The sequence below is a fragment of the Falco cherrug genome, chromosome 14 (genome assembly GCF_023634085.1).
Source record: "Falco cherrug isolate bFalChe1 chromosome 14, bFalChe1.pri, whole genome shotgun sequence".
NCBI lineage: Eukaryota > Metazoa > Chordata > Aves > Falconiformes > Falconidae > Falco > Falco cherrug.
This window is the reverse complement of record NC_073710.1, coordinates 11,452,803-11,477,156: the sequence shown is the minus strand read 5'-3', so window position 1 is coordinate 11,477,156 and position 24,354 is coordinate 11,452,803. Positions and strand designations below refer to the sequence as shown.

The following is a 24,354-nucleotide window of genomic DNA, read 5'->3' as shown; positions in this document are numbered from 1 at the left end:
AGTGACACGTTCTTGCTCTCCTAGCCCCTGACATCACACACTGGCCTACTTTTGCCCCACTGGAGTTTCAGGAATAGCAATGAAGACAAAAACTTGTCCCATTTAGTCTGGTACTGTACTCCCTGTGGCATTAAAGCACACTGGTTTTAAGAGACAAAGTCGAGAGCACAGACACACCACCTATCATCAAAGTGCACTGTCATATAAACAACAAAGATACAAAATTTACAGGGCCAAACCAAAAATTTTTATTAGCAAACAAGTAAAGACTCATCATCACTGGTATTGATTTCAGAGAGGGGAGTAGAGGACTCTAACATTGGCACTTCCACAGAATGGCAACAAGCCGCATGAACACCCAAAGGCTCCTCCCGGTATGAGTTAGGGCAACATCGGTTTTGTCCATCCACTTGGATACGAACATTCATAGGGCTGTCTGGGTAAGCAGACTCCCACTTTTTTAAGGGTAACCTACATGGCTCTTCACTCAGCGGATGACTTCTACTTAAATTACTGTCCTCTGGGACAGTCCTCCTGGACGCTGACCCTCCATGGATCATTTCTGTAACACTTTCAGATAAAGGATCTCTGAAAGCCTTTCCTGAATCCACTTTACTGGACTGCTTAAGCTCGCTGCTGGAGGTCTCAGCACCTAAAGATTTATCAGTGCGTCCAGCCTCAGGCTCTGCATGTGCTGCTGTGCAAGTACTCGGTAAGACATTTGAAGGCGATGGCTCTGTGATTTCAGTCTCTGGCTGCAAACTGCTACATCCAGCTTCTTGTAAGCCCCTGGCTTGACCATGGGCATTTGACTCTAAACTAGGTCCTTCGGGGGAAGGTGGAGGGCTCCTAATAGTCCCATCAGCACGGTTGATGATTCCATCACCCAGTGTAGTCTGTGAAGTGCGGGCAGGCGTCAGGAGCGGGATCTGTCCTCTCACCCGAGGTCTGTGGAAGAGTCTGTTCCAGAGCCTGCCCAAGCGCCGCCGAGACGAGCTCCGTCTTGACGAGTGTCGCCTCATCTGCCTCCTCATGGCTGTTCGAATGTTCTGCAGCACAGAAGCCTGTAACACAGATGTAACAATCTATGACTTCACACATACTCACAAGACTTCTCTTACATCATGCTCTTTCCACTAATATCTCCACCTTACCAGAACACTCAGACTTGATCCCTACAATCCCTTGTTAAACACGTATTTTCTATCTAATAAGTATGTGTAATAAAACTATGTAATAGCAGACAGCTCTGCCTGTACCACAAGGCTCTCCCTTAGACTGTTTCCTTTAACTTCTACTTGTCTGCCCAAGAAGATGCTCTGCTCACACAATCAGATCACTACTGAAGAACCAGACTGCAAACCACCGAGTCCTCTATCATCAGCAACAGCAGAGGATCCTCAGAAGCTTATGACAACAGCAGAGAAGAAAGGCCAAGGCAAACCCCTTCTCCACTCGAGCAACAAACTACAGGTGGTTTATATCACAGTTGGATACTTTTGACAGGGCACAGGAGATTTTTGAGAGCTCGGCAATGAAACAGAAGAATGACTTAATGGCTTCCCAATGTAATGTATTTGTAAATGAAAAATAATCCCAGAATTTCCCAAAAATACTGCTAAAGATCGTACTTTCTTACTGCTTCAGGCACATTTACAGTTTCAGCTTGAAAAGCCTGTTTTCTATTTACTTCCTAACCTTTTTCTCTGTCTCTGTTCATTCTGTCTTGATGTACAGCAAAACAGCATGTGCTTATCTCACTGCTGTTTGCTAGCAAATACATTTAACATGTCCAAAACTACCCACAGCACCAAGACTTGTTAACTGTGGTTCCTCAGCTCCAAGTAAAACACATACATTTTTGTATGGCTTCCATATAATTAGCACAGCCACTGAAAGAATCTGGAACTGTGTTCTATCTAATGTATGGTAGTTTGGCTGCCGATAGGTTCATTGGCACTCGTACTTGTGATGCATTGTACACAGGGAAGTCTTCAACTGGGGGGATCAGTCCTTGTGCAATCAGCTGTCCGTAGGAAGGGGGAGCTTCCCGTCGCACAAGCTCTGCCTCGAGTCGGGTCATCTGGGTCTCAAATGCTCTGGAAAGAGAACCAGAGAGAAAACATGGAAGAGAAGTAACAAGTTCGTTTGTGCTGCCTCCTTCACATCAATGTCTAAAAGCAGTGCGGACAGCTTCACACTAGCAGCAAAAAGGCAAACCTTCAACTAGGCTCCGTGAAAATTTTATCAGCATGCTAAAATAAACAGAAGGAGTAAAAGCACAGGGAATAAGCATCAGTGAATCAAATCAGCAAACTCGTTGGTGCAGTCCTGGGTTGGACTCTGTGGCAACTGAAGTTTTTTCAATTGGCCAGCTTATGCCAATAACAGTGGTAACTTGTTCAGCAAGGATGCGAAGGTTATTTTTGGAAAAGAGAACATTAAAAACTGGAAACAATCACACAACAGGGGCAGCCTGCAGCTGCAGAGAGCTTTGGCTGTCCTGCCAGAACCGAGGCACCAAGGATCCCAACATAGCATGGAGGCTGTTTTCCAGTTCCTTAATCATGCAGATTTGATCAGGACAGAATGTAAAGCACACTGTGCTGAAAACAAACTGTGTCAGCAGCACAACACGGAGCTGGTGCATACGACAAGAGATGGGCATCAGAAAATCCCTTACTGCTCTCTCCCAAAGGGCAGAACCATGCTTGCACAGACATGTAACACACAGGCACAGAAACACACACACTATCCATACAACAAGGCATCCAGGACCAGGGGAAAGGGGCACAGCTCACACCGGTGGCAACAATGGAGGTTAACGACTCCTGCCCAGAACCCACCCAGCCCTACCACTGCAGGGCATCACTGTTGGTAGAACTGAGAACCAGAGTACATGGGGAGGGGTCAGGGGTTATTCAGTTCAGATTCAGCAAAGACTTCACTGTAACAGTTCAGCATTCAATTTTTGGCAGGGGCAAGGGGTTTGTTGCAGGGGGAGGAGGGGGAGAGAGGAAATTGCTCAAAACAGTTTTGATGGAAGTTAAATACAGGTTCTGCCAGGCTGCACGATAAATGCGTATTTCTTCTAGGTCACAGAAGAGCTGACGATCCCCTCACTACTTCAAAACAATCTGAACTACTCCTTTCTAAGCCTAATGCTGTGACCGCTATTTAATTGTCATCAATTCCTTGGATTAGTTTCACAGTATTTTGCAAATTCTCTGATTAACAATCAACTTTTTTTCCTTTAAACAAAAAGGGTAAAAAAACCAAACACAGCTATTAAAGCAACATAAAAGCAAGATGCTTACCTGTATTCCCTGGTCCTCAGAGAATATAATTTAAATGCACAACCCAGTGCTATCACCAGCAGCAAGCCACACACGAGACTCCCTATCAGAGCAGCTGTGATGACCTTCCTGGGAACGATCACCAGGCAGTTATGTTCATCGCTTCCATCCTGGCAGTCTTCTTGGCCGTCGCAGCGCCAAGTCTCAAAGATGCACAGATTTGTACCACAATGGAAGTTTCCCGGCTGGCAAGTAAAGCAGTTTTTTTCATCCGAGCCATCTGGGCAGTTCTTTTGGTTATTACAGCGGTCAAGTATTGAGTAACAAAGCCCACTGTTTCCTTCACATGGGTATTCATTCTTCTGGCAAGCGGGACAGTTCTCCTCATCCTTGCCATTTGGACAGTGCCACCAGCCATCACAATGCTGCTTATCTGTGAAACACTCCTCATCACTTCCACAAGGGTGTTCCCAAGGAAGGCAATAGCCTTTCACCTGATAGGTTGCATTGAACCCATGGCCAGTGCTCTTGGAGCGGGCATGGTATGAGACAGTGAGCTGCCCCTTTGACGACTCCAAACTCACCGAATGCCTATTGTTGTGGTACGAAAATGTCTGCATTAATTTATCACCTCTCTCTCCGATGCCATCATACACCTTTACATAGTCGTTGTAGCCTAACTGCAAATCAAGCTGCAACAGAACGTGTCGATTATCTTGTGTGTCCACATACCATGTGCAACGAAGGTCTGATCTGCTGTGATCAGCACGGAATAAATCTGGGGAAGCGAAAGATCCGTAAAAATTATCCAGCCTTTTGCCACAGGAAAGATCAGGACAATTATCTTCATCCGAACCATCACTGCAGTCCTTCACTGAGTTACATCTCAGCTCGTTCATCAAGCATTTGGTGGAGTGGGCTGCACTGCACTGGAACATTCCTGAGGGACAGATGCTGGACAGAGGCTCTGTTGGAGGGACAGTGCAGTTTCTCTCATCCGAGTTATCGCCACACTCATCCATGGAATTACACTTCCAAGTACTGGGAATACACTTTCCATTTGCACAACGGAATTCATCTGACTGGCATACAGCCTGACCTATCTTACCTGTGAAAGAGTGCAAGAAAAAGTCAGTATCAAAACTTTTGGAACCACCTGACATAACTTTTTAATGTCTACCCTGCATGTCACAAGTCAAACGGTCAGGCCAGTACACTTCAGGAATACTGTTAAAAAGCCAAGCAGAAATAATGTCAGGTGTTACCATGCTAACACCTCACAGCCGTTAAGACTGGCCCAAGAGTCCTGTCAACAAAAAATAATACCATCTTCAATTTTTGCCAGACAGAGTATAAGTGAAGCCAACAAAACTGTAAGGTTTTACCTCTAATATAAGAAAGGCGAAATCCCTGAGCCTGTCCTGAGCTTGATGCATCTGAATGAAAAAATATCCAAACATGGTCCCTTGCAGAGATGAAGGACGGAGGTATGGAAGACCCACACACTTTGTACTCCTCCCTCTTGGAAGATGGGCCGATCATCAACCAGTCTACTGCACACTTCTGAGAGTCTTCCAAATCAAAATTCTTAAAACTGTGAGGAAGAAAAGAAAACGCAACTTACACAGAGGACATGTATCTAGAACAAAGCCAAACAGAGGAAAAACCAGACTGCAACAGTTGACTTTCTGCACCAAGCAGTGCTGACATAAAGACACCACATTAAAGATAACAAAACACCTACAGTACCTTGAGTACATATAAACAGAGCACTCAAATTCCCCCAGTTTGGAAAAACACCCATCTCACTGGCAGAAACAGCATGCCAAAAAGCTCCAAAAGCTAAAAGGATGATTCCCTCTTTTACTCAGTTCTTAAACAAAACTGCTTCCTAAAATACAGATATGAGTAAAAGTGGAATTCCAGAATACATTATACCGAAGGCAGATTAGTTTCAGCATTTTTTTTCAACCTTAAAAGCTATGAAACTATGGGATGAGAGGGGAGACCACTATCTCGGAAAAAGAACAATAGGGAGCAGTACAAAGAACCCTAAAGGGATAAATATAAGAGACAAAAATCAACTCTTCAAGCTATGGATAGGCAGGGAGAGGGCAAGAAGAGAACAGGACTGCAAGGGGTGGAAATGGAACCTAAAGTCTAACGCTATTATTTTTTATTTTAAAGACTAAAATATTTCCTTTCTGGGAATGCAAATGCAGGGCACAAGACTATAACCTTTTCGAGTCAAGCTGCCAGCCCTTCTGCTGACCTGAGCCCAGTGACTATTCGGTAGCAGCTCACCTAGTGCAAAGAGGTGCCCTGACTGTCTGCAGAGCACCGAACACCACCAGGTAATACTCCCTAACCTGTAGCTCAGGAAATGTAGAGGGTATTTGTTGTCTGATGAAATAAATCACATTACCATTCAATAATCTGCAATGACAACAGCATTGCACAGAGAAGCACACTTACTAGGAATGGGCACACTGTTCAGAACACTTAGAAATGAATTTTGGTCCTCCTTTCATATAGCTCAGCCACACTAAATTAACTCGGCAGAAGTTTGTGCATACGCCATGCAAATACCTAGACAGAAGTTTCAGAAAGGCTGAAAAGCTGCTACAGAATGCAAACCTCCTTCCACAAAGGACTTTTCACAAACATAAAAGACAAATTATTTGAAAAAAGATTAACGGCAAGATAATTTTCTGATATCCCCCTGTATTTACAAAAGGCTGTCAACACCTGCCAGATCTTGCCCTTTGAAGGTGAAAGGGAAAGAGCAGCAAATACATACACTAGCCAATTCATTTAAGCAGGAGACCCAGCCTACACACACCTGTAGGTTCTGCCAAACATACCAGCTTAATAACTCTCAAAATAAATAAAAAAAAAAAATCAGCAAAAGCACAAGGAGTAAGTGAGCACAGAAAGTATTAAGTTAAATCATAAATTAAGAGATGTCCAACCCTTTTTCTCCCACCATGCTCTGTGTCTTCCCAGGTAGGAAGATGTATTCCCACAGCACCTAATTCTTTGCTGTAAGCAATCTCATCAAGCTTCTGAAGCCAGCATATTTTGCAAGGAATCATTAGACTCTGCAGTCACAGTGACGTATTCAGCCATGCTAAGGTAAACTAAAAAGTACCCTGTCCTAGGTGTTCTGCAAAAATCGTTTTAATGACCAAGAAAGTGTGTGAACAGGCACTCAGCATGAAAAGGAATTACACAAAGCATGTATCAGTGAAACGATGAACACCCACATGAAGTCTGTTGCAGGAGATATGAGACAGCATTACTGAGCTACCACGTTGGGTTTGCTCTCTGTAACTCATTTTGGCACCAGACACCAACAAGGGCTCCTATCATCTACCTGGAAGATTGTTTGTAAGGGGTTCTTGTTGTAAAGACTTTTTGGATAAGTATTAGAAATACCCATCTGTCCAACAACAAAAATTTTTAAGAAAAGGAAACAGTGACTAGATCAAGGAATGGAAACTTACAACTGGGGAAGGGGGGGGGTGGGAACGACAAAGAAAACTTCTGATTGTGCAATATGAACAGGATCATTTACTAAAACTTTTGATCTCTTTCTCCTATAGTTATTTTAGATGTAGCAGGACCAACTTTAGAGAGCTAAACAATTCGTTCCCCCATCCTACCCAGTTCCCAGCACTCCAGCCAAGTCCTGCAGCAACTCATTTCTCCCACTCTGCTGAAAAGAGCTGCCTCTGTCTACCAAGTAAGTAATTCACCCATAGTGTGGTTACACAACACAGACCGCACACAACCAGGGGAGAATTTGCCTATATAATAAGCTGTCTGTACCTTATGTTAAAATGCATTTCTTTTTTTTTGGGGGGTAACACTTTTCACGTTCACACAAAGAGTACAAGAAAAGTCAGCTAGGTGCACATGCCTTGTTTACAAACTCTTTTGTAGATGACAGCTGCAGAGCCTGCATTTGTGTATAATTAACAGTATCTTCGACTTGCACCTTGAGAATGTAGTATTGTACATTGTAATAATGTACAATAAGTAATAAAGGGCTTTTTTTGGTTTATTATAAAGGGTGTGGAAGAGGAAGAAACTTTACTCTCAACTTTCAAAGCAGAAGCACAGACATACAGAGAATAACTGATTTTCCTGAGTGTCAGTGCTGGACCTGAAACAGATTCAGAGCCGAATCCCACACTTCTGCACTAAGAAATCCAAGCTTTAGCCACAAAACCAACTGAGCAAGAGAGTGATGAGCCAGAGCAGACTTGCAAGAAAGTATCACCTTTAACAGCCTCCCTGAAAACACCCTGCTTCCCAGGGATGCACCAGCTACTGAAACAAATGCCTTAGTATTCGAAAAAGTGCAATACAGAATATCCACAAGAATGACCTCTTTTTCAAAAACAATAAACATCTTAATTCCAGGTGCATAGGAGTTTCACACACCACTGAATACACACCATCTCTCTGAAATACAGATGTTCTCGTTCTAATGTAAAGTTTTATATATAATAGATACCACAGCAGTTATAAAACATCTTCTTCTAAGGGCAAAATCAAAGTCAAAGCAATTATGCTCTACCTCATGCAAACTAATCAACAGACATATTTTGAACAGATTTTGCTTTGATTAAGGCATTGTCACTCCACTCCAGCATCCTTTTAAGTTATACTGTCTCCATCAGAAGCAAATTTTGCTCCATTTAAATTGATGGTGATTTTACACAAAACCAAAAGAACCATATATTCGAACAAGCCATCAACCAAGTTCACCACAAAAAAAACACCCTTTTGTAAAGAAATACATCACAACATTAATATATGTGTGTGCACATATAAATACATGCATTTGGTTTTCACTTTATAATGCATTTGCAACAACAAGATTTTTTGCCTGAAGTATCCACCATACTAATCTGACGTTAAATATCCCCCTGATTTATTTTACCTAAGAGTCTTGAATACTGTGTTCAACCTCTGCTACTTCACTTCTTTCATCATCTGTAATTAGATCTAGCACTGCTGCTGTAACAGTCTTTGAAAGAATAATTTAATCCTGCTACCCACAAATAGAGCGCAGGGACATTTTCTTATTCAGCTGAACCTTCTCAAACTGGAATGCAAATTTTTCTATCAAAAGGATTAGCCCCGTGATTGAATAAGGGATGGTATCCAGTGGAAATAGGGACAAAGTCTTGTGCTCCTACTGCTTGTAGGACTGTACAAACATCTTAACAGTCTTTGGAAAAGTACTGAATGAAGTCAGTAGTTGGGGTTCTTGAGGGAGGTCTCAGGTCCTTTGTATCCAAAACCCACGTCATTATCTGCGATTACAACAAGGAACAGAATCAAGCCGTACTGAAACAGAGAGTGTCACGCATATCTCAAAGCACCAGTCAGTACTGCAGTATTTTTTAACACCTTGGGCAAGGAAGCACAGGGTTTGGGAGGAAAAGCAAAAGACAGGTCTGCTTAGTCACTATCCCCCTCCCACAAAGCACTCTGACACGTCGGAAGGAGTGGGACGTGGGCCCAGAGGTCCATCCTACCATGCAAGCTGCAGCGCAGAGTGGTGCTGAGCTCCAGCCCTTGCACCCCCCAGCTATAGCCCTCCCCATCTCACCACATCTGCTCCACGGCATGCAGGCACCCCCATCCACCCACAAGCTTCGCTTGCAGGGTATCTGCTGGGGCATCTCGGCACCTGACGAAGCAAAGGAGACCCCAGCTTTCCTGCAGGCTTTTCCTCCTCCCCACAACCAGCACACACAGCCCTGGTCAAGAGGCCAGGGAGAGCAGGAGCACTTGGGCCCATACCGAAGGAGGCAAACAGCAGCATTCTGAGCACTTAGAACTGCAGTATTAATGAAGTACAACACCCACCGCTAACACACAGATCATCCTTCAAAATGTTTTGGCCCTTGGGCTGCTCTCCCAGTTGCCCGTGGATCTCGAACACAGCACAGGCACAGAGCAGGAGGCTAGTGTAAAGACCAAAATTATCAGACCAAATTTTGCAGGTATTGTTTTTTCCAAAAGATGTTATTCAAAAGCACTAACTCCAGTTATCTGGCTTTTGGAATACCTCCTCCACTTTTTAAAAAGCTAATTCCTTTTTAAAAATCCCCTAATTTTAGACAAAAGTACGAGAATAATCTATTAACCACTGGAAGCATTCAGGCTTTGAGGATCAGAACAAGTCAATGTGAACTGACAAATGCCACGCTAAATCTGTTTTTACAGAATCCTGCAGAAACAGGTAAAATCATCTGATTTTTATTTCAGTGGTATGATTCTGAAAAAAGGGTTACCCCCAAACGATGAGCAGGACTCCAGCAGCTTACAGAAAATTACAGGATCAGCCATATATATTGGATCTTACCTGATTCAGTCAAATGAAGCAACTGTAGTCAGTTAATAGGAAAGCGGCATTGTAGGCAAGTATTTTTATGTTGCTGGAAATAACTTAATTAAGCCAGATTATCATAAATACGCATGACCACACTGTAAATATGAAAAAAAAAAAATGTGCTACCTGCAAAACTAATGCTTAACAGAGCTAAGCTGTTTGCCATCTGCACTGAAAGGAGCCGTAGGAGCTAGGAAAAAAAAAGAACTTCTATAAATAATGTAGGGAATTCCCTGCAAGCCTTTTAGTAATTTCAGCACGAGCAACTACAGATTAAAGCAAAAAAAAAAAAACCAAACATAAAAAACCCCACCCCACATTCTTAGTAACTGGAAAAGGACAAACAAGAGACGTAAAACCTGAATGAAAGTAATTAGTAAATAAATAAATAAATAATGTCCAATTTGGCCCTCTACCCTCATTAAAAAAATTGGAGAATAAATATTATGGGTAGATCAGTAAAGCACAATCCCAAAATGAAACAGACCAACCAATTAAGCAAGCAAAGTTACTTCTATTTGCCAGCCTCTTAAAGTGCAGACTGTGAACAACTGATGACTTAATTGGCTCATTAAAAACTTCTGCTTAACCACTGAAGCACAAGGACCTGGAAGTCAGGAAAGCTATTCTACTCCCAGCTCCCCAGCACTGCCCAACTGTGTAACCTTAGGCAAGAGACACAGGGGCTGTTTTTCAAAAGCTGAGCACATCCAACTGAAGGAAATAAATGGCTATTATGAGGTTTTCTTCCAATTAATGTCAGGTCCTGAAACACTGTGAGTTTGGTAAACAGACTATGAAGCAGTCCTTTTAATTCTTCATACAATTACAGACCAGCAAGCCTTTACATGAACAGGCTCCAGTTTTACTCAGAAATTGAAACTCAAATGGCATCTGACAATTTCTTTTTTCAAAGCCAATGACATGAACCACTGCAGTGAAAGCCAATGAAGGTGATCTCCCCCACCGCAATTATTAAGAGACAGCTTGTGTGGGTCACTAAGTAGATCACTTTTCAATAGTCTTAATGTTCTCCATGTTCAGAATTCAAGATTTTACTCTCAGTACCATAAACTCCTATAATAAAACACAATTCATTTATACTCTGCCCACATCAGGGTTAATTAAAACCATCAGGTAACTGCAACTGCTAAACAAAAATGATTTTTATATTTTTCTCAGATATGAGGAAACATACACATACAAAGCCTGAAAAGGATGGTGCAAAGGCGGTTACTGCATAAGACATCTTTATCTGATCTTACAGGACTTCAAAGTAGTTCTCTGTGAAAACAGGCATAAAAATAGAGAAAATATGTGGAAAAATTGTTTCCAAAACAGTAACTAACAGACTGATTACCTGGATTTAAAGAAACACAATACAGTCTTGGAAAACTGGCTACATACTTGTTCCCAGGTCTCAAGAGCACCATTCCATCAGACACACAAACTTGGAAGAAAACACTGAAATGTGCATAATTAACAGAGAAGTATAAACACAAAGAACATGTACTTCCCGCTCTTACAAAGTCTCCCCCAAGGATTTCTAAAAAGTAAACTATAAAGTAAAACAGTAAGCATGGAAACGTGAGACTCTGAAGAAAATCAGTACACACGCACGAAAGGCAGACGTTAACACAAAGCTTCTACAGGACATGCCCACAGGAGCCAGCATCTTACATCCACGTGTAGATCTGGGCACTGTTCTGTTGAAAGCTGCTGAATAATAGCTTTACAAAAAATGACCACTGACTACAAATGGTTTAGAAATCAAAACTCTTTTCAATTGCAATTTTATCCCTTAATGACTCCTGCTGTATCTCAAATATGATACTTATATAACATTGCTGTCTTACTGTCAATGAGAATTCAAGATCAAAGGAAATGCATTCTGCGTAACATAACACAAAAGAGGTGGGTTGGTTTTTTTTAAACCTTTCAAAATCCAGATGTTATCACAAGAACTGTGTTTGATTTTCCTAGGAAAATTAAAAAAGCTACTCCTATGCCCTTATCAACACACTGTTAGGACAAAAAGCATACCAACTGTTCAGAAGAAAAAAATGTTTGTATTTGAACCCTCTTTCCCAGTTTGCCTATATCACACTAGCCTAGGCAAGCCAGCTGCTGCTTTCATGTCCTTGGCATTACAAGGGCTACAACCTTCTACAGAAATCCTCAGATGCTGTAATGTTTTGCATTTCATACACTGGAGTGAGTCATTCCAAGTACATTTATTGTCAGAACTGTAACACCACAACACTAATCCCTAGGATGTAAACACATAGCTCCCATTGTTTGCATGTGCATAGGAGGGCAGGATATGGCTGGCTATACGGTGATAGAAAACAAACCCATTAAGAAAAATCTTTCAAATCATATTGCTATGCACGCTTCTAAACTGCACACACATGTTATTACCAGTTTCCCCATCTCACTTTATTTCTTTAGCCTCTGCTACACTCACACTTACAGGAGAGAATCCTAATTCTAACTGGGAGCTCTGAGACATTTCCATAGCATAAACTGCAGCACTAGTCTCCAGAGCCAAGTCCTATGTCTCATTTGTATGCTTTCTCAGAGTTTCAAACAATCTCTGCTTTGAAACAAATTCCCCAAGTCCAATACAATTTAATAGGGTTTAAAAGCGCGTTTCTATTTATGGATCTTAAATGCTGGCAGGTATCTACTTCCTTATTTTTGACGAGCAGTACCTATTTTGAACTATGGATGGTGGAGCCCTCCTATTAATCCATCTGTGGCAGATTTGTTTTTAATTGCTGAGCATCTGCAGCTGAAGAGGTTTGCAGTCCTTTCAAGCAGCTGAGCAAAGAACGAGCAGATGGTGTCAAACACAACAGTACTAAAAACCAAACAAAAAAACCCTTTCCTAGGTTTGCTTTTTTTTTTTAAATGAGAAACTCTTGGGTTTGAGAAGGATACTACAATTAGCCCAAAGAAATTAAGCATATTTGCAAGGTGCTGATATTATAGCCTATAAACATTCTTAACAAACATTTGTAATACATTCTAGTCTTTTCTAAATATTATTTTTATAGAATGATCTAAAATTGTGCCACAAATGCTAACTATAATTTAATTCTATTGGAAATAAACCTTAAGCAGAAAAGCATGTCTCTTTTGGTTAACAAGTAACAATAAGCAATGTTTACCTTCAACTGTCATTAAACATAGCACTATTTCAAGACATTAAAAAGAAAAAAACATTTTTGCTCTAAGAATTTTACGTATCCCACTGAGGCTATTCCGGGTTTTATAGCCTTCACCTATTGCTATTTATAAGCACTGAAGAGAAAGGGAACTCTTCAATGTGAGTAAATACATCACTGTTTCCCACCCCTTCACCTATCAGAGGCAGATGAAATCTCACACAGCTATTGTGAAGATAAATATATTAAAAGACTACAAGTGACTTGCATGTACAATGATGGATGTCAGAAGTAGCCTACAGAAACAAGCTACCGTGGAACATTTCTAAAACGAGAGAGGTGCTCAGCTGCAAACATGCTCCAGCGCAATCAGCTTCAGCTTCCTTCCACCACCTAGTAGCTCTACAAACAGTCTTGTTTGTGTATCAGATAAGAACTTACACTTTTTTTTCCATTTCAGCAAAGCAATCCTTTACCCCCGTGGAATATCCAACCGTACCTAATTGTTATCATGTCTCCATGATCTCCTTGAATGTACCAGCTGCAGTTTACAGCTGGAGGATAGTTCAATGGCCATGCAGGACTATAGATGACTCCCCGTCGCTCTGTGTGCTTTTCCAGTTCTCCACTGCAATCAGCTGTTAATAAGGGGGGGAAAAAATATTACTGTTAATGCTTTGCCTAATCAACAATTCATATTAGCTACAAAAGCTTTCATCAATTTCTGGGGGTAGCAGACAAATGAGAGTCAACAGTTTTATCCTCTTACTGCTTTCTTCCCTGGCCCGGTTTTTAATTAAGACACCGCTCCAAGTGTAGGTAAGCGTAACTTGCATTTCAATGCAGGATTAATCAATAGCCTTGTATGAATCTACCAAAGATCAATACTACTGCATGCATCCGCCAAGAGGCTGTAATACAGAAAAATCCTTACCAGCTTCCCAACCCTGGGTACATCACCCAGCAACTGAAGAAGATCCATATTCAGTGTAAAGTATATAGAAGCTCATTTTGTTGTAACATGTTCCTGGACATGTTGTTTATTCTCCTAACCATACCACAGACCTGAAGAGTTTGTCATGGTGAAAAAAAAGCCCCAAGAAAAAAGTAAACCAGACTCCGATGTCAAATGTTTTCATCGAACATTACTAAGTACTCTAAATTCCTTCTGAACTCCCATAGATAGGAAAAGTTTTCCAGAAAGGGAAAGGAGCAAACAGGGCTAAATAAAGCTCAATATTTTCACAGCACTTTCAGTTTTTCCTATGGAAAACAGCAAGCCAATTAAGGCTACATCAAATACTTATAATTTGTAATTAAGCAATTCAAAATTGAAAGTGAAATGTTCCAAGGACAAGTCTCAGCAGACTACAAGAGAGGAAATTCTCCGTAATGCAACAGCTATTCTCAACATTCTCCAAAATTATTTTTAAAACTATTTTTAACACAAATGACTGTCTAGAGCATGACATGTGGATTGCAGCTGAATATTCCAATTCTTGACAAGCTTACTTTCTCATAGCTTAAAAAGGTAGCAGGGGAAAAAAGAAGGTTGCCTATACCTCAGCTTTCCTTATACACATAGGCGTCCAAATATACTGCTTTATAAATCACAGATTTACAGTATTGCTTCAAATTCAGCCCCATAAATAAATCATTTTCAACTCACAGCCGGGATCAGATTTAGCTGCACTGGAGGGACAGGGTGACAAAGTGTCGGTAAAGCTGCCTGGCTGCAATCAAGTCAGCAGCACGGCTGCCTGCAGAGCTCCTGCTTGGGGCTGGGGGCTGGCTGCAGCATCCCCCACCAGCAAATCTGTGCCTGGCACTATTCCGTTTGCTCACAGTGAGCACTTTTGAAGTGAAAGCCACAGGAATATGAAAAGCATGAGGTGAGTAACTTACCTGAGGCAAAACATATAAAAAGCCATTATTTTTACTCTCCAAGCAGGGCATTCCACTGAAACATATGCATGTCATTCCTACTAGTTTCAAAGGCCACAAAGCATACAGAATACATAAATACACAAAAATACCTATTTTCCAAACAAATATTTTGCATTAAAGTGGTTACAAAAAACAAGAATATTTTTGGTATCACAGTTCTAAAACCAGAGAGACTCCACGCTACATACTGGCAAAATACTGAGATGCCGATGCAATTACAGAATTAGAAAAGCAAACGTAAGGTCCACAGGACTTCTCAATTCTAGTTCTCCATTTGTTTAGGTCTATAAATGTGCTCCTCCACACACTTGCCATTGCATCAACGAATTACAGCAGCATAAGAGGACCTAGAGCTGGCAACAACACAAAAGGACCTGGAAAGACTGCATTTCGCAACTGCCAGACTGCTAAAACTTCTCAACGGGGAGGAAACAATGCACAAAGCAGAAAGAGCAAATACAGTGGACAGCACTATCCAGAGGCTTCCAGCAACAGATCTGCAAGTATTTCTGCTCTCCTTGTACTGAATACGGTCCTGGATTAATATCCCTCATTCATACTATATGCATTAGAACAGAATCATAATTAACACAACGCTCATTTTACTTCCTATCTGAGGAAGCCCCATTGACACGCTGGTGACTCCGCAGGAGCACTTCCACTCACGCATTCATCAGTGCAGTTAAACAGAGCTATTATTCTCCCAAATACTTGTTTCTCAGTTTTAGGAAGTATTTACAAAGATCCTGAGCAACAGTTATTTGAAGTACCCCAGCTTTTTTGAAGTAACATCAGTAGCATTTTTTCTTTTGCAATAATATACAGTTTCCCAATTTGCAAGCAGTGGATTTGATGTAACATGACAGTTCAGGTTCTCAGTGAGAAACGCATTTCCCTTATTAACAGTGCACATCTGCTATGAACATGGTACATGGAAAGAAAAACAGACAAAAGGAAACGATTTTTCATTTGAGCAGAGGAATTGTAACTGAAAATCGGAGGTGGTAAGCAAGGTAAGGGCTGCACTGGCACTATATGCCATTTTGGACACTGTTGCTCAATACTCTCCCCCACGGCTTCATGCCTCTAACACACGACAAGCATTTCAGACTTGCCCTATTTAAAACGAAAGAGCAAAGCAGCCATCCTTTACAAAGGCCTCTGATTTGAATGGACCACTAATCTGAATGTATATTGCCAAAACATAATTACACTATTTGAAGGATATGTCCACAGTCCCCTAAACCTGTTGGGGCAAACTGGGGACACACACGCATCCACCCCTCAAAACTACTACTGCGGTTACCCAAACCTCACTCAATTGCCCTAGGGTCCTGATGCCTTTCATTTCCCACCAAGGCTCATTACTACGGGATTTGCAATTTATCAGTAGAACTCCTTCCTAACCAGTCACCTGCCTCTGTGCTCCTCAGGCACTGACTATTGTGTGGCACACAAGATGAAATACCCAAGCACTGCTTTCAGTGGCTGTTCTTTCACCTACATACATTTTGAAAGAAAAACCTGTACCAAACAGAGCCTTCGGTGCTGGCAACAAAACGGAAAACCCGCACAAGGGCACAATTTTGTGCTGTTGGGGTTTCAGTGTCAATAACGGGCTCCACTTCCCTCCTCAGCTCCTGGCTATGAAGTTTGCAGAATCACACAGATGCGTAAGTATTGTGTTATTAAGTTGGGCTTCGGCATGACAGTGTGATTCCTTAAGGAAAATAAACAAAAGCCTTTTTCAAATTGCCCAAACATCTAAAGGAAAGGGAAGTCCCTAAATAGAAAGGTACAGTGCTGGGCTCTGAAGGCCTTATCATCAGCGACAACACACAAGAAGAGCGGTGACAACATTTTTTCAACAACTGTTCTGTAACTCTTTCTGCAGCCTTTCTGCACTATCCCAGAAGGCAAGTGAAAACCCAACTTACTAAAAGCCCCAAACAGCTTACATTTTCCACGCTTAGGCTTACTGAATAAACGTAAGAGAATACCAATCCCTGAACTGGCAAACCAACCCACCAAAAAAATCTTACCAAGATGGTGCTTTTAAAAAAAGACAAATTCTGAAGACAGACAACAATAAAACTTTTTTTAAAAAAGACTTTAAACAAATGCCAGAAGAGGTTTGAGTTCAGAGAGTTTCTGTCAAGCAGGCAAAAATCTTAACGAGGCTCTTTCTGTAATAATCAAATGGATTTCTTCTACCACACGCAGCAGCAGATTCCTCTTGCCGCTTAAATACGCCACAACTACTTCTAAGGAAGTTTCCAAAACTTTACGTGAATAATATTACTCCTCTTTTTGAAACAGTGGCTATAACAGAACAGACATCAAGCTCCACCAGGGGACAGCACGGGGGGCACCAAGTTGCGCTGGAATAAATTTTCAGGTGATCCCAGCAGAAAATACACCCTGCAGCTTCACACTCTTCTACGACACCCCAGGATCTGCCCCAATCCCAAGGGACACATCCCAACCATCTGCTCCAGGATAAAGGACGGTTTGCACCTGCCACAAGGAACTTTCTCTCAAAACCGAACGCTTGGCAACATACACCTCCTCAAGCAGCTCTCTCAGGCTCTGCAGGCAACCCTCCCCAGGTTCTCCAAATGCTCCCTCCAGGAGGGCTTGCACGTGTTGCTTAATGCACATCCCTTACGCTTGCGGAGAAAAAAGGATTTAAGGCTCCACTTCACTTTACCCAGTCTCCAGCAGGCTGCTTCTGCCCCCAGTATCAGAGCCAGCAAAGGCACAGCCCAAGAGTTCAACCTGCTGATCTGACCAAATCTGCGCGGGCGTTGCGCTGGATCAACAGGCTGAACTGGCTCAGCGCAGCCCGGGGAAGGGGCTCGGGGAGGATGGCTCCCTGTCAGCGGCAGCAGCTCTTCTGGCTTCAAGTCACTGCACAAATACAGCCAAGGTGGTGGCTCAACCTGCGTTCTCCAGAACTCGTTATTTCTGCTATTACTTGCTTTCTGAAAAGTAACCTTATCATGGAGATCTATTCCGCAATAAGCTGCTTTGTCAGGACATGTTTAGGACATCAAGCATTCCTCCCAATTTTTATCAGGGTTCCCAAGGAACATCTCCTGCAAAATGACTCCTGGCAGGGTCATCTGCCTTACGACTGCACTACCCTAACCTGTTATCCTGCAACACAGGTAAGAGAAGCTACACATGGATCACACTATTGCAAGGACCTTCTATGATCATTCTTCCCCCTCCAGCCCAGCCCAGCTCCGGTTACACCATCAGGAGACAAAGTAACTCAAAACTGTATGAAGACAAGAAAACATGAAGGCTACAGTACTCTGCAGTTTTACACATACATGAAAGAATAAAAGCCAGATGTTACAACTCTCTCTGTTTCTAGCAAAAGAACAGCAGCGGAAAGCAGCAGAACAACTGGATGAAGCATATGTATTTCACGTCGAGGCGGGTACCACCAGTATACTGCCAGCCACTGTAAAATCACTTCACTTACACTTTGTAAACTCATATACCATACAGTCAACAGATGCCAAACTCCATCAAAAGCCAAAGCGCCATCCAGGCAGAACAGACTAGGACATAGACGACATTCTGCTTTTTTCCACTGAAAGAATGGATGTACTGTGCTCCAAACAACACATCCTACATGGTTCATCCACACTTCCCCTAAACAAAATTAAAGGGAGTTACCTAATCATCAAATTACTACCTTTTCCTGATTTAAACCTTCTCTCAAACCCCCATGTTGACTGGAATGCTCAAGCTCCCACATTAATCAACCCATTGCCTTAGAATTATTTTTGTGTTTTCCCATATCCTTTCCTCCCGCTTCCCTTATTTGGTTTTTCTGTTTTAATTTAAGTCACCGCCTCTCTGGACATAAAGTGTGCCTACCAACGTGACTGCGGATTGACAGGCACAAGAGGGCCCTTATCACTAAGAGGACCCTGATTGCAGTATTTTCCTAATGTCAGTAAGTCACAGTGCTGCTATAGAGAAAGAAATTACACTAAATGCTGCGATTCTGGTTGAATTTCCACTTTGACATTCATGAGACATTTTTAACATTCTTGTTTGAGCTCCGCCGGGAACGGGCCACTGTCCCTGACTTGATATTCCCAGGCACATTTCCTAAACATAGTTTTCCCCTGAACACATCAGCACGTACCATGACCTTAGCCTCAAGCTTACAATTCTTTTTCCAGCACAGTGACACTGATGGAGTCTATAACCCCAGGAAGACTTAAAGGCCCTATACTTCCTAAAACGTCTTTGTTACTCTTTCTCAAAGAAAAATCGTAGTGTTTTATTAAAAGATCTCTTTGGGTGGGGAAGACACAGTAACAGCTCAAAAGAACAGTAAATACAAATAAGAAAAGCATGTCTTACCTAATGAGGTAACAGCACTTTCTATTTTCCCAGTCAGGAAGAGATTCACTGTGTAAAGACAGAAAAATAATGTTCAGACAGGTTCCAGTGGCACAGGGTGGCAGTCAGTGGTTAACCATTTCTAGGTGTTTGCTGGGGCGTTAATCTAAACGCATTGCAGTCTTTCAACAAGAACTTAGCTTAGCTTATCTACACAGGCAAGCCATGTCATCAACTACGATGCTTCCCTGTAGCTATAAAAAAAAGTCAACACACAACAGTTAGTTCAGTATCTGTCAAATATGCTACCAAAAGAAACAACTGCCAATCTAAATTATCTTCGATGGGATTTTTTTTTTTTTTAATTGGGGAAGACAGAAGAACAATTACACTAAAATATTTGTCATCACAGCTGGTCACTTTACCTGCTTAAATGCTGGAAAATAACTAATGAGATTATTATCTTTACATATGTCTCCTCTGAATAAAGCAAAGTTTGCTCCTCTCAGGTAAATGTCACCTTGAAAATAAACTGCTGAAGCTAACATGATTACCTTGACTAATCAAAGGCAATGAAGTTCTCAAAAACGTCCCCTGGTAAAACCAAAACAGGATGAGGCAGTGCTTGCAACACTCACCTAACTTACAAATCAGTTTCCAAATACTCTTCACTTTCTCAGAAGTCTCCTCTCACAGTATATACCGTTAAGAGTGATCTGGTAAGCGCAGTTATTGCCAAAAAAAATTTCTCCTCTGTCATTACTGCTCCAGAGGTCAGCGTTAACGTGTACTTCCGTATTAGTTTCCCCACACATATTAGTTTCTCTAACAGTAACAGTGTTATTTCACTAACTGCTCTCATTTTAGCAGTATCCCATAATCTACAAAGACAGCCTATTAATAACATGACAAACGTTTAAAAGAATTAGAAACCTTTGAAAAGTTACCAAAACTTAATTTACAACATCCCAGCCCAAGCACTCACTTTGGCTTTATTTTGTGTGTGTTAAGCCCTAAACCTTTTTATAGTCGATCTGTTGGCAAGCATTTAGTAAAAAACATCATTAAAAAATGAACAATAGGAGAAGAGAGGAAGAGAAACCATCCCTGTTCCCAACAGTCACTTGGGAAGCTGCTGACAATTAACACTATTTATGTCTCAGAGCAGCACGTAGGAGCATGGGCGCCCATTGTCTCTGACACGGCCCAAACACGGCACAACGCAGTGACCCTTGCCCCGGCCACCTTCTGGTCTAACTTCAACCAGCACAAGAGGAACAAAGTACCTACCACTAACGGGGTGGAAATAGAAAAGCTAAAAGCGATCCCTTAGCTTGCCACTTCGAGCCCAGTCACGGTTTTCACTCGGGTGGATCTGAGCTATCACCCCACCGCAGCAGCCCGGGTGCCTACAGCATTCCTCCCCCGATTCACACCTGGATACCCACAGTTTGGACTTTCTCCTTCCCGAAGCCAGAGCTCAGCGCAGACAGCGATTTCGGCAGGCGCACAGACCACTACGGACCTCAGGTCCTGCAAACCAGAGAGGATAACTGCTCCCAGTGTCACCCGTCACAGAGGGCTTCAGGGTGCTGCCGCAAGGGCCAGGGCAGCGACCGCTCGCTCCTCCCAAGCGGCTGCAGGATTGAGCTTGCAGTAACGCACCAGGGAAGGGGGGCAGCTAAACCACAGCCACGTACGCTGTGGCTTGAGAAGAAACACGCCTGAGCTGCAGATTTGTGTTAATAAGCATTAACACCACGTTCAAAGGACCTTAACAGCACTGATTTTATTACATAATTAATGTACAGTAACATTTGTTCTATGATAATAACAAGGTGCCATGTAATTATTTCCTTTGTTTCACGGCGCTAGCTTGCTCCGGTAGGTCAGTAAGCGTTCCTCGGAGCAACTACCACCCCGTGGCAGGGAACAGCTCGGCTGGGTTCACTCTGGCTCTGTGACAGAGCAGCACGGCCGTTTGTCACAAACCTGGGACCACAGCAGCAACAGCAACACAACACTTTCCCACACGGTATTAAAGCACTGCTATGCCTGTAACCATAGTAATACAGTCACAAAGGCTGAGAAGAAATTAACCAGTGATTAAGTCACAAATTTAATTTCATGAAAATTAAAATATTTTGTTTCGCTCCAAAGAAAATACGTGGATATACTCTGCGTAACTCTTATCGCCACAACTGAAAGGAGTGTCTGAAGATGGATCGTATGGAAATGTCTGGGTCTGTACCACCATTCTACAACCTATCTTTGTGTTTCCTACCCGAATCTTCCCAACAGCCATTAACAGAACAGGAGCTCCCAAGCAGAGGTCCCCTCGCATGGCTGATGAGAGGCCCCTACGCCCTTTAAATGGAAATAAATAGCATGAAGACAAGGGCATGATAAGCGTGGAATTAGCTAACTGAAAGCCACGTTACTTTCTTCTGAGGACGGTTAAACAGACAGCCCTAGTTTGCCACCAGGAGTACAACTGTAAGCAGCTTGGCATGCCAGGCCTGGCAGATACCCAAGAAAGACAACCCCAGAAACGCTCTTTTACTGCTGCAAATGCACATCTGTTGGCCACTGTTGCAAGTTCTTTGCTCTCATCTTCAAACTCCTTCTCGCTAAAAAGTCAGCAGTCAAGCACAGTTCTTTAAAATAAAGTCTAAGTTTCGTATCAGGTACTTTCTCCAGCGACTGAATAAGCTCACAGTTTCCAGTATCTGTTCTCCTCCCTCTCGGTCTCACTCAAGGCTGTCAAATCAAACCACGAGAACGTTGTAACCAGCAGTTTCCGAAACACGCGGCTCTCAAAAGTGTCAGAGGCCCAAAAGAACGAACAGCCACCCCCTGCTCGTTTCCTTGCCTCTTGTCAAAAGAAAATCCTGTCAAAAATAGGTGAGAGACTAGGGGTGGGTATCTTAGGAAGTTTTCTAGATGCTTTTAACAGTTGGGCAGAGTTATGAGAAAGCCAGAAAAAAACAGAAGCCATTCAGTTGGCTCGAAACTAACTGCCATTTGTTGGGATTGCTGAATAATTCTCAGGGTAAGGGTTTCAGCTGGGAAAGCAGTTATTTGGATTCAAAGGGAAATTTATGTCTGGGCACCTCCGAACCAAATGACAGCTACCAGGCGTTTCCCACAGCCAGAAGGAGAAACATCAGCTTCGCTGTTTTCATTACTTCCTATCTAATAACTTTCTATGTCCTCCAGAATTTCTCAAGAATGAGAAACAAAACGGCCTGGTGAAAAGAACAGCTGCACCAAACCCAGTTCGTGCCTTGGGAGCACCAGTTTACAGACAAGGTTGCATACAGCAATGGTCAGTGGCAGTGCATTGATACAGACACCAAACACCACATACAGCCTACGGGGAAACAAAAAGAATGGCAAGTGAGAACCAAAAATAAGGGCAAAAGGAAAGGACAGACAAGCAGGAAGTAAAATACAAAAATAGTTAAAGCGGCAGTGTTCTATTCTTATGGGTTCACTGAATGGAATACCTTCCAAGCTTCCCACCTCTCACGTTTCTCAACTTCCACTACTGTCAGTTGTGCAAGGAATAGGAATAAAACATTCCAGCTGAAAAGAAGAGCCAGACAGTGAAATTCTAGAAGTCACAGAAAGCAGAAATCTACTAAACTTTCAACCTGGCATTACCCACAGATAAACATGAGAAGTGTTCTCACTTAAACTCTGGAGTTCACATGATCTTTTATTGCCTTATTAGTCATTTTAATAATAACCACGTTATTTCTTATAAATAACAGAAACTTTAACACAGGTCTGACTGGGCCACAAGAAGAAAAGGGAGAGAAAAAAAACACCAAGAAGTTCAGATATGGCAGAAACTCCTGTCTGTCTCTAACTTTAAACAAACCACGCAGCAGACGTTATCCTCATGCCGCGCACATCTCTGACAGCCCTTTAAGACTCTGCAAAAGGAAAAAAAGTTGCACCAGCTAGAACGGATGCTCAGACTGTTGTGTAGTTTCGCTTGCTTTTCACATGGCGCTTCTGTTAATTAAAATAGATACAGCTGAAGTAACCAGAGCAGCTTTGCAACTTCCTACATTTTTCTAGGCAAGCACCGACGTTAAAAAAAAGATAAAATTTTACAAAAATAGAAGGACAGCCTGGGCAGAGGTACCCTTTCCCGATCATTTACATAAGAGAGAGCGACTGGCCTGCGGGGTTATGGCCGGTGAACCCCAGCCCGCGTTATCAGGGAGCGGTTGCAGCGCTGGCACATTGCGGTGGGGGGGCAGCGGGTCCCGCAGAGCCCGAGCGGCCCCGGGGAGGGAGGGGGGGGCAGGGGCCGGGCCGCTCCTCCCGGCCACGGAGCCGCGGCCCCGGCGGGACGGGCCGACAGACGGGAAACCGGTAACGCGCCTCGTCACGTTGCCATAAGTTAACACCTGCTGCGAGCAGGAGGAGGGAGGAGAGCGGAACATGGCAGAGGAACGGGGGAGGGGGACGCTTCCCCACCCAGCCGCTCGCAGCGGCGACGGGAAACGCCACCGAGCCCGGCGGCACCGCGGGCCGCCCCGCACCCGCCCCGGGAGCCGCTGCCGCGCCGCACGGCAGCGCGACTCTGCGGAAGGCACCGATGATGTTTAAACTTTTTTTTTTTTTTTCTTAATAAGCGCTATGCGGGGGTACCGTAGCGGTTTCCAATCCAAGGGCAAAACGCCGGTTTCCGCAGGGAACGGACAGAACTCTGCTCGGCCTCCCCACCGACTGGGAGCAGCACCCGGAGGGACCCCCCACCCTGTCAGAAAAGGGGGGGGGGGGGGGTGGGATCCGCCGCCCCGTCCCGCTCCCCCCGCCCCCGGTAACTTCCCGCAGCGGCCAAGGGGGCCCGGCAGCCCCGCCGCAGGTGCCCGCGCCCCCCCTCCGCCCCTGCCCGGACATGCCCCGCCGTGCCGGGAGCGGCCGGGCCGGCACTCACCCAGGCAGATGGCGGTGAGCGGCACCAGCGCGCCCTGCCGGAGCTCCGCGGCCGCTGCCTTCTCCATGGCGGGTCGCCGCCGCCTGCCCTTCGGCGCGGGGGGAACCACGGCAGCTCGGCGCCCGCCGCGCCTCTACGCCGAGCCGCGGGAGCCGGCGGCGCAGCCAGCCCGCGGAGCGCCCTCACGCCGCGGCGCCGGGAGCG

At 43.6% G+C, this 24,354-nt stretch overlaps 1 protein-coding gene across 4 annotated transcripts; it reads right to left on the bottom strand.

The window, feature by feature from the left end:
• Positions 1-224: 224 nt before the first annotated feature.
• On the bottom strand, positions 225-24,354 carry LRP3 (LDL receptor related protein 3). 4 transcript variants are annotated; one of them, XM_055726634.1, is made up of 7 exons: positions 24,151-24,354; positions 19,215-19,262; positions 13,378-13,516; positions 4,682-4,890; positions 3,318-4,404; positions 1,967-2,099; positions 225-1,064 (listed from the first exon to the last, which is right to left on the bottom strand). In XM_055726634.1, the coding sequence occupies exons 1-7, from the start codon at positions 24,215-24,217 to the stop codon at positions 252-254; spliced, it is 2,496 nt and encodes an 831-aa protein (XP_055582609.1). In that variant the 5' UTR covers positions 24,218-24,354; the 3' UTR covers positions 225-251. The 4 variants fall into 4 exon arrangements, with proteins under 4 accessions (XP_055582609.1, XP_055582610.1, XP_055582611.1 ...); XM_055726635.1 differs by lacking the exon at positions 19,215-19,262; XM_055726636.1 differs by lacking the exons at positions 13,378-13,516; positions 19,215-19,262; positions 24,151-24,354 and adding an exon at positions 13,320-13,348.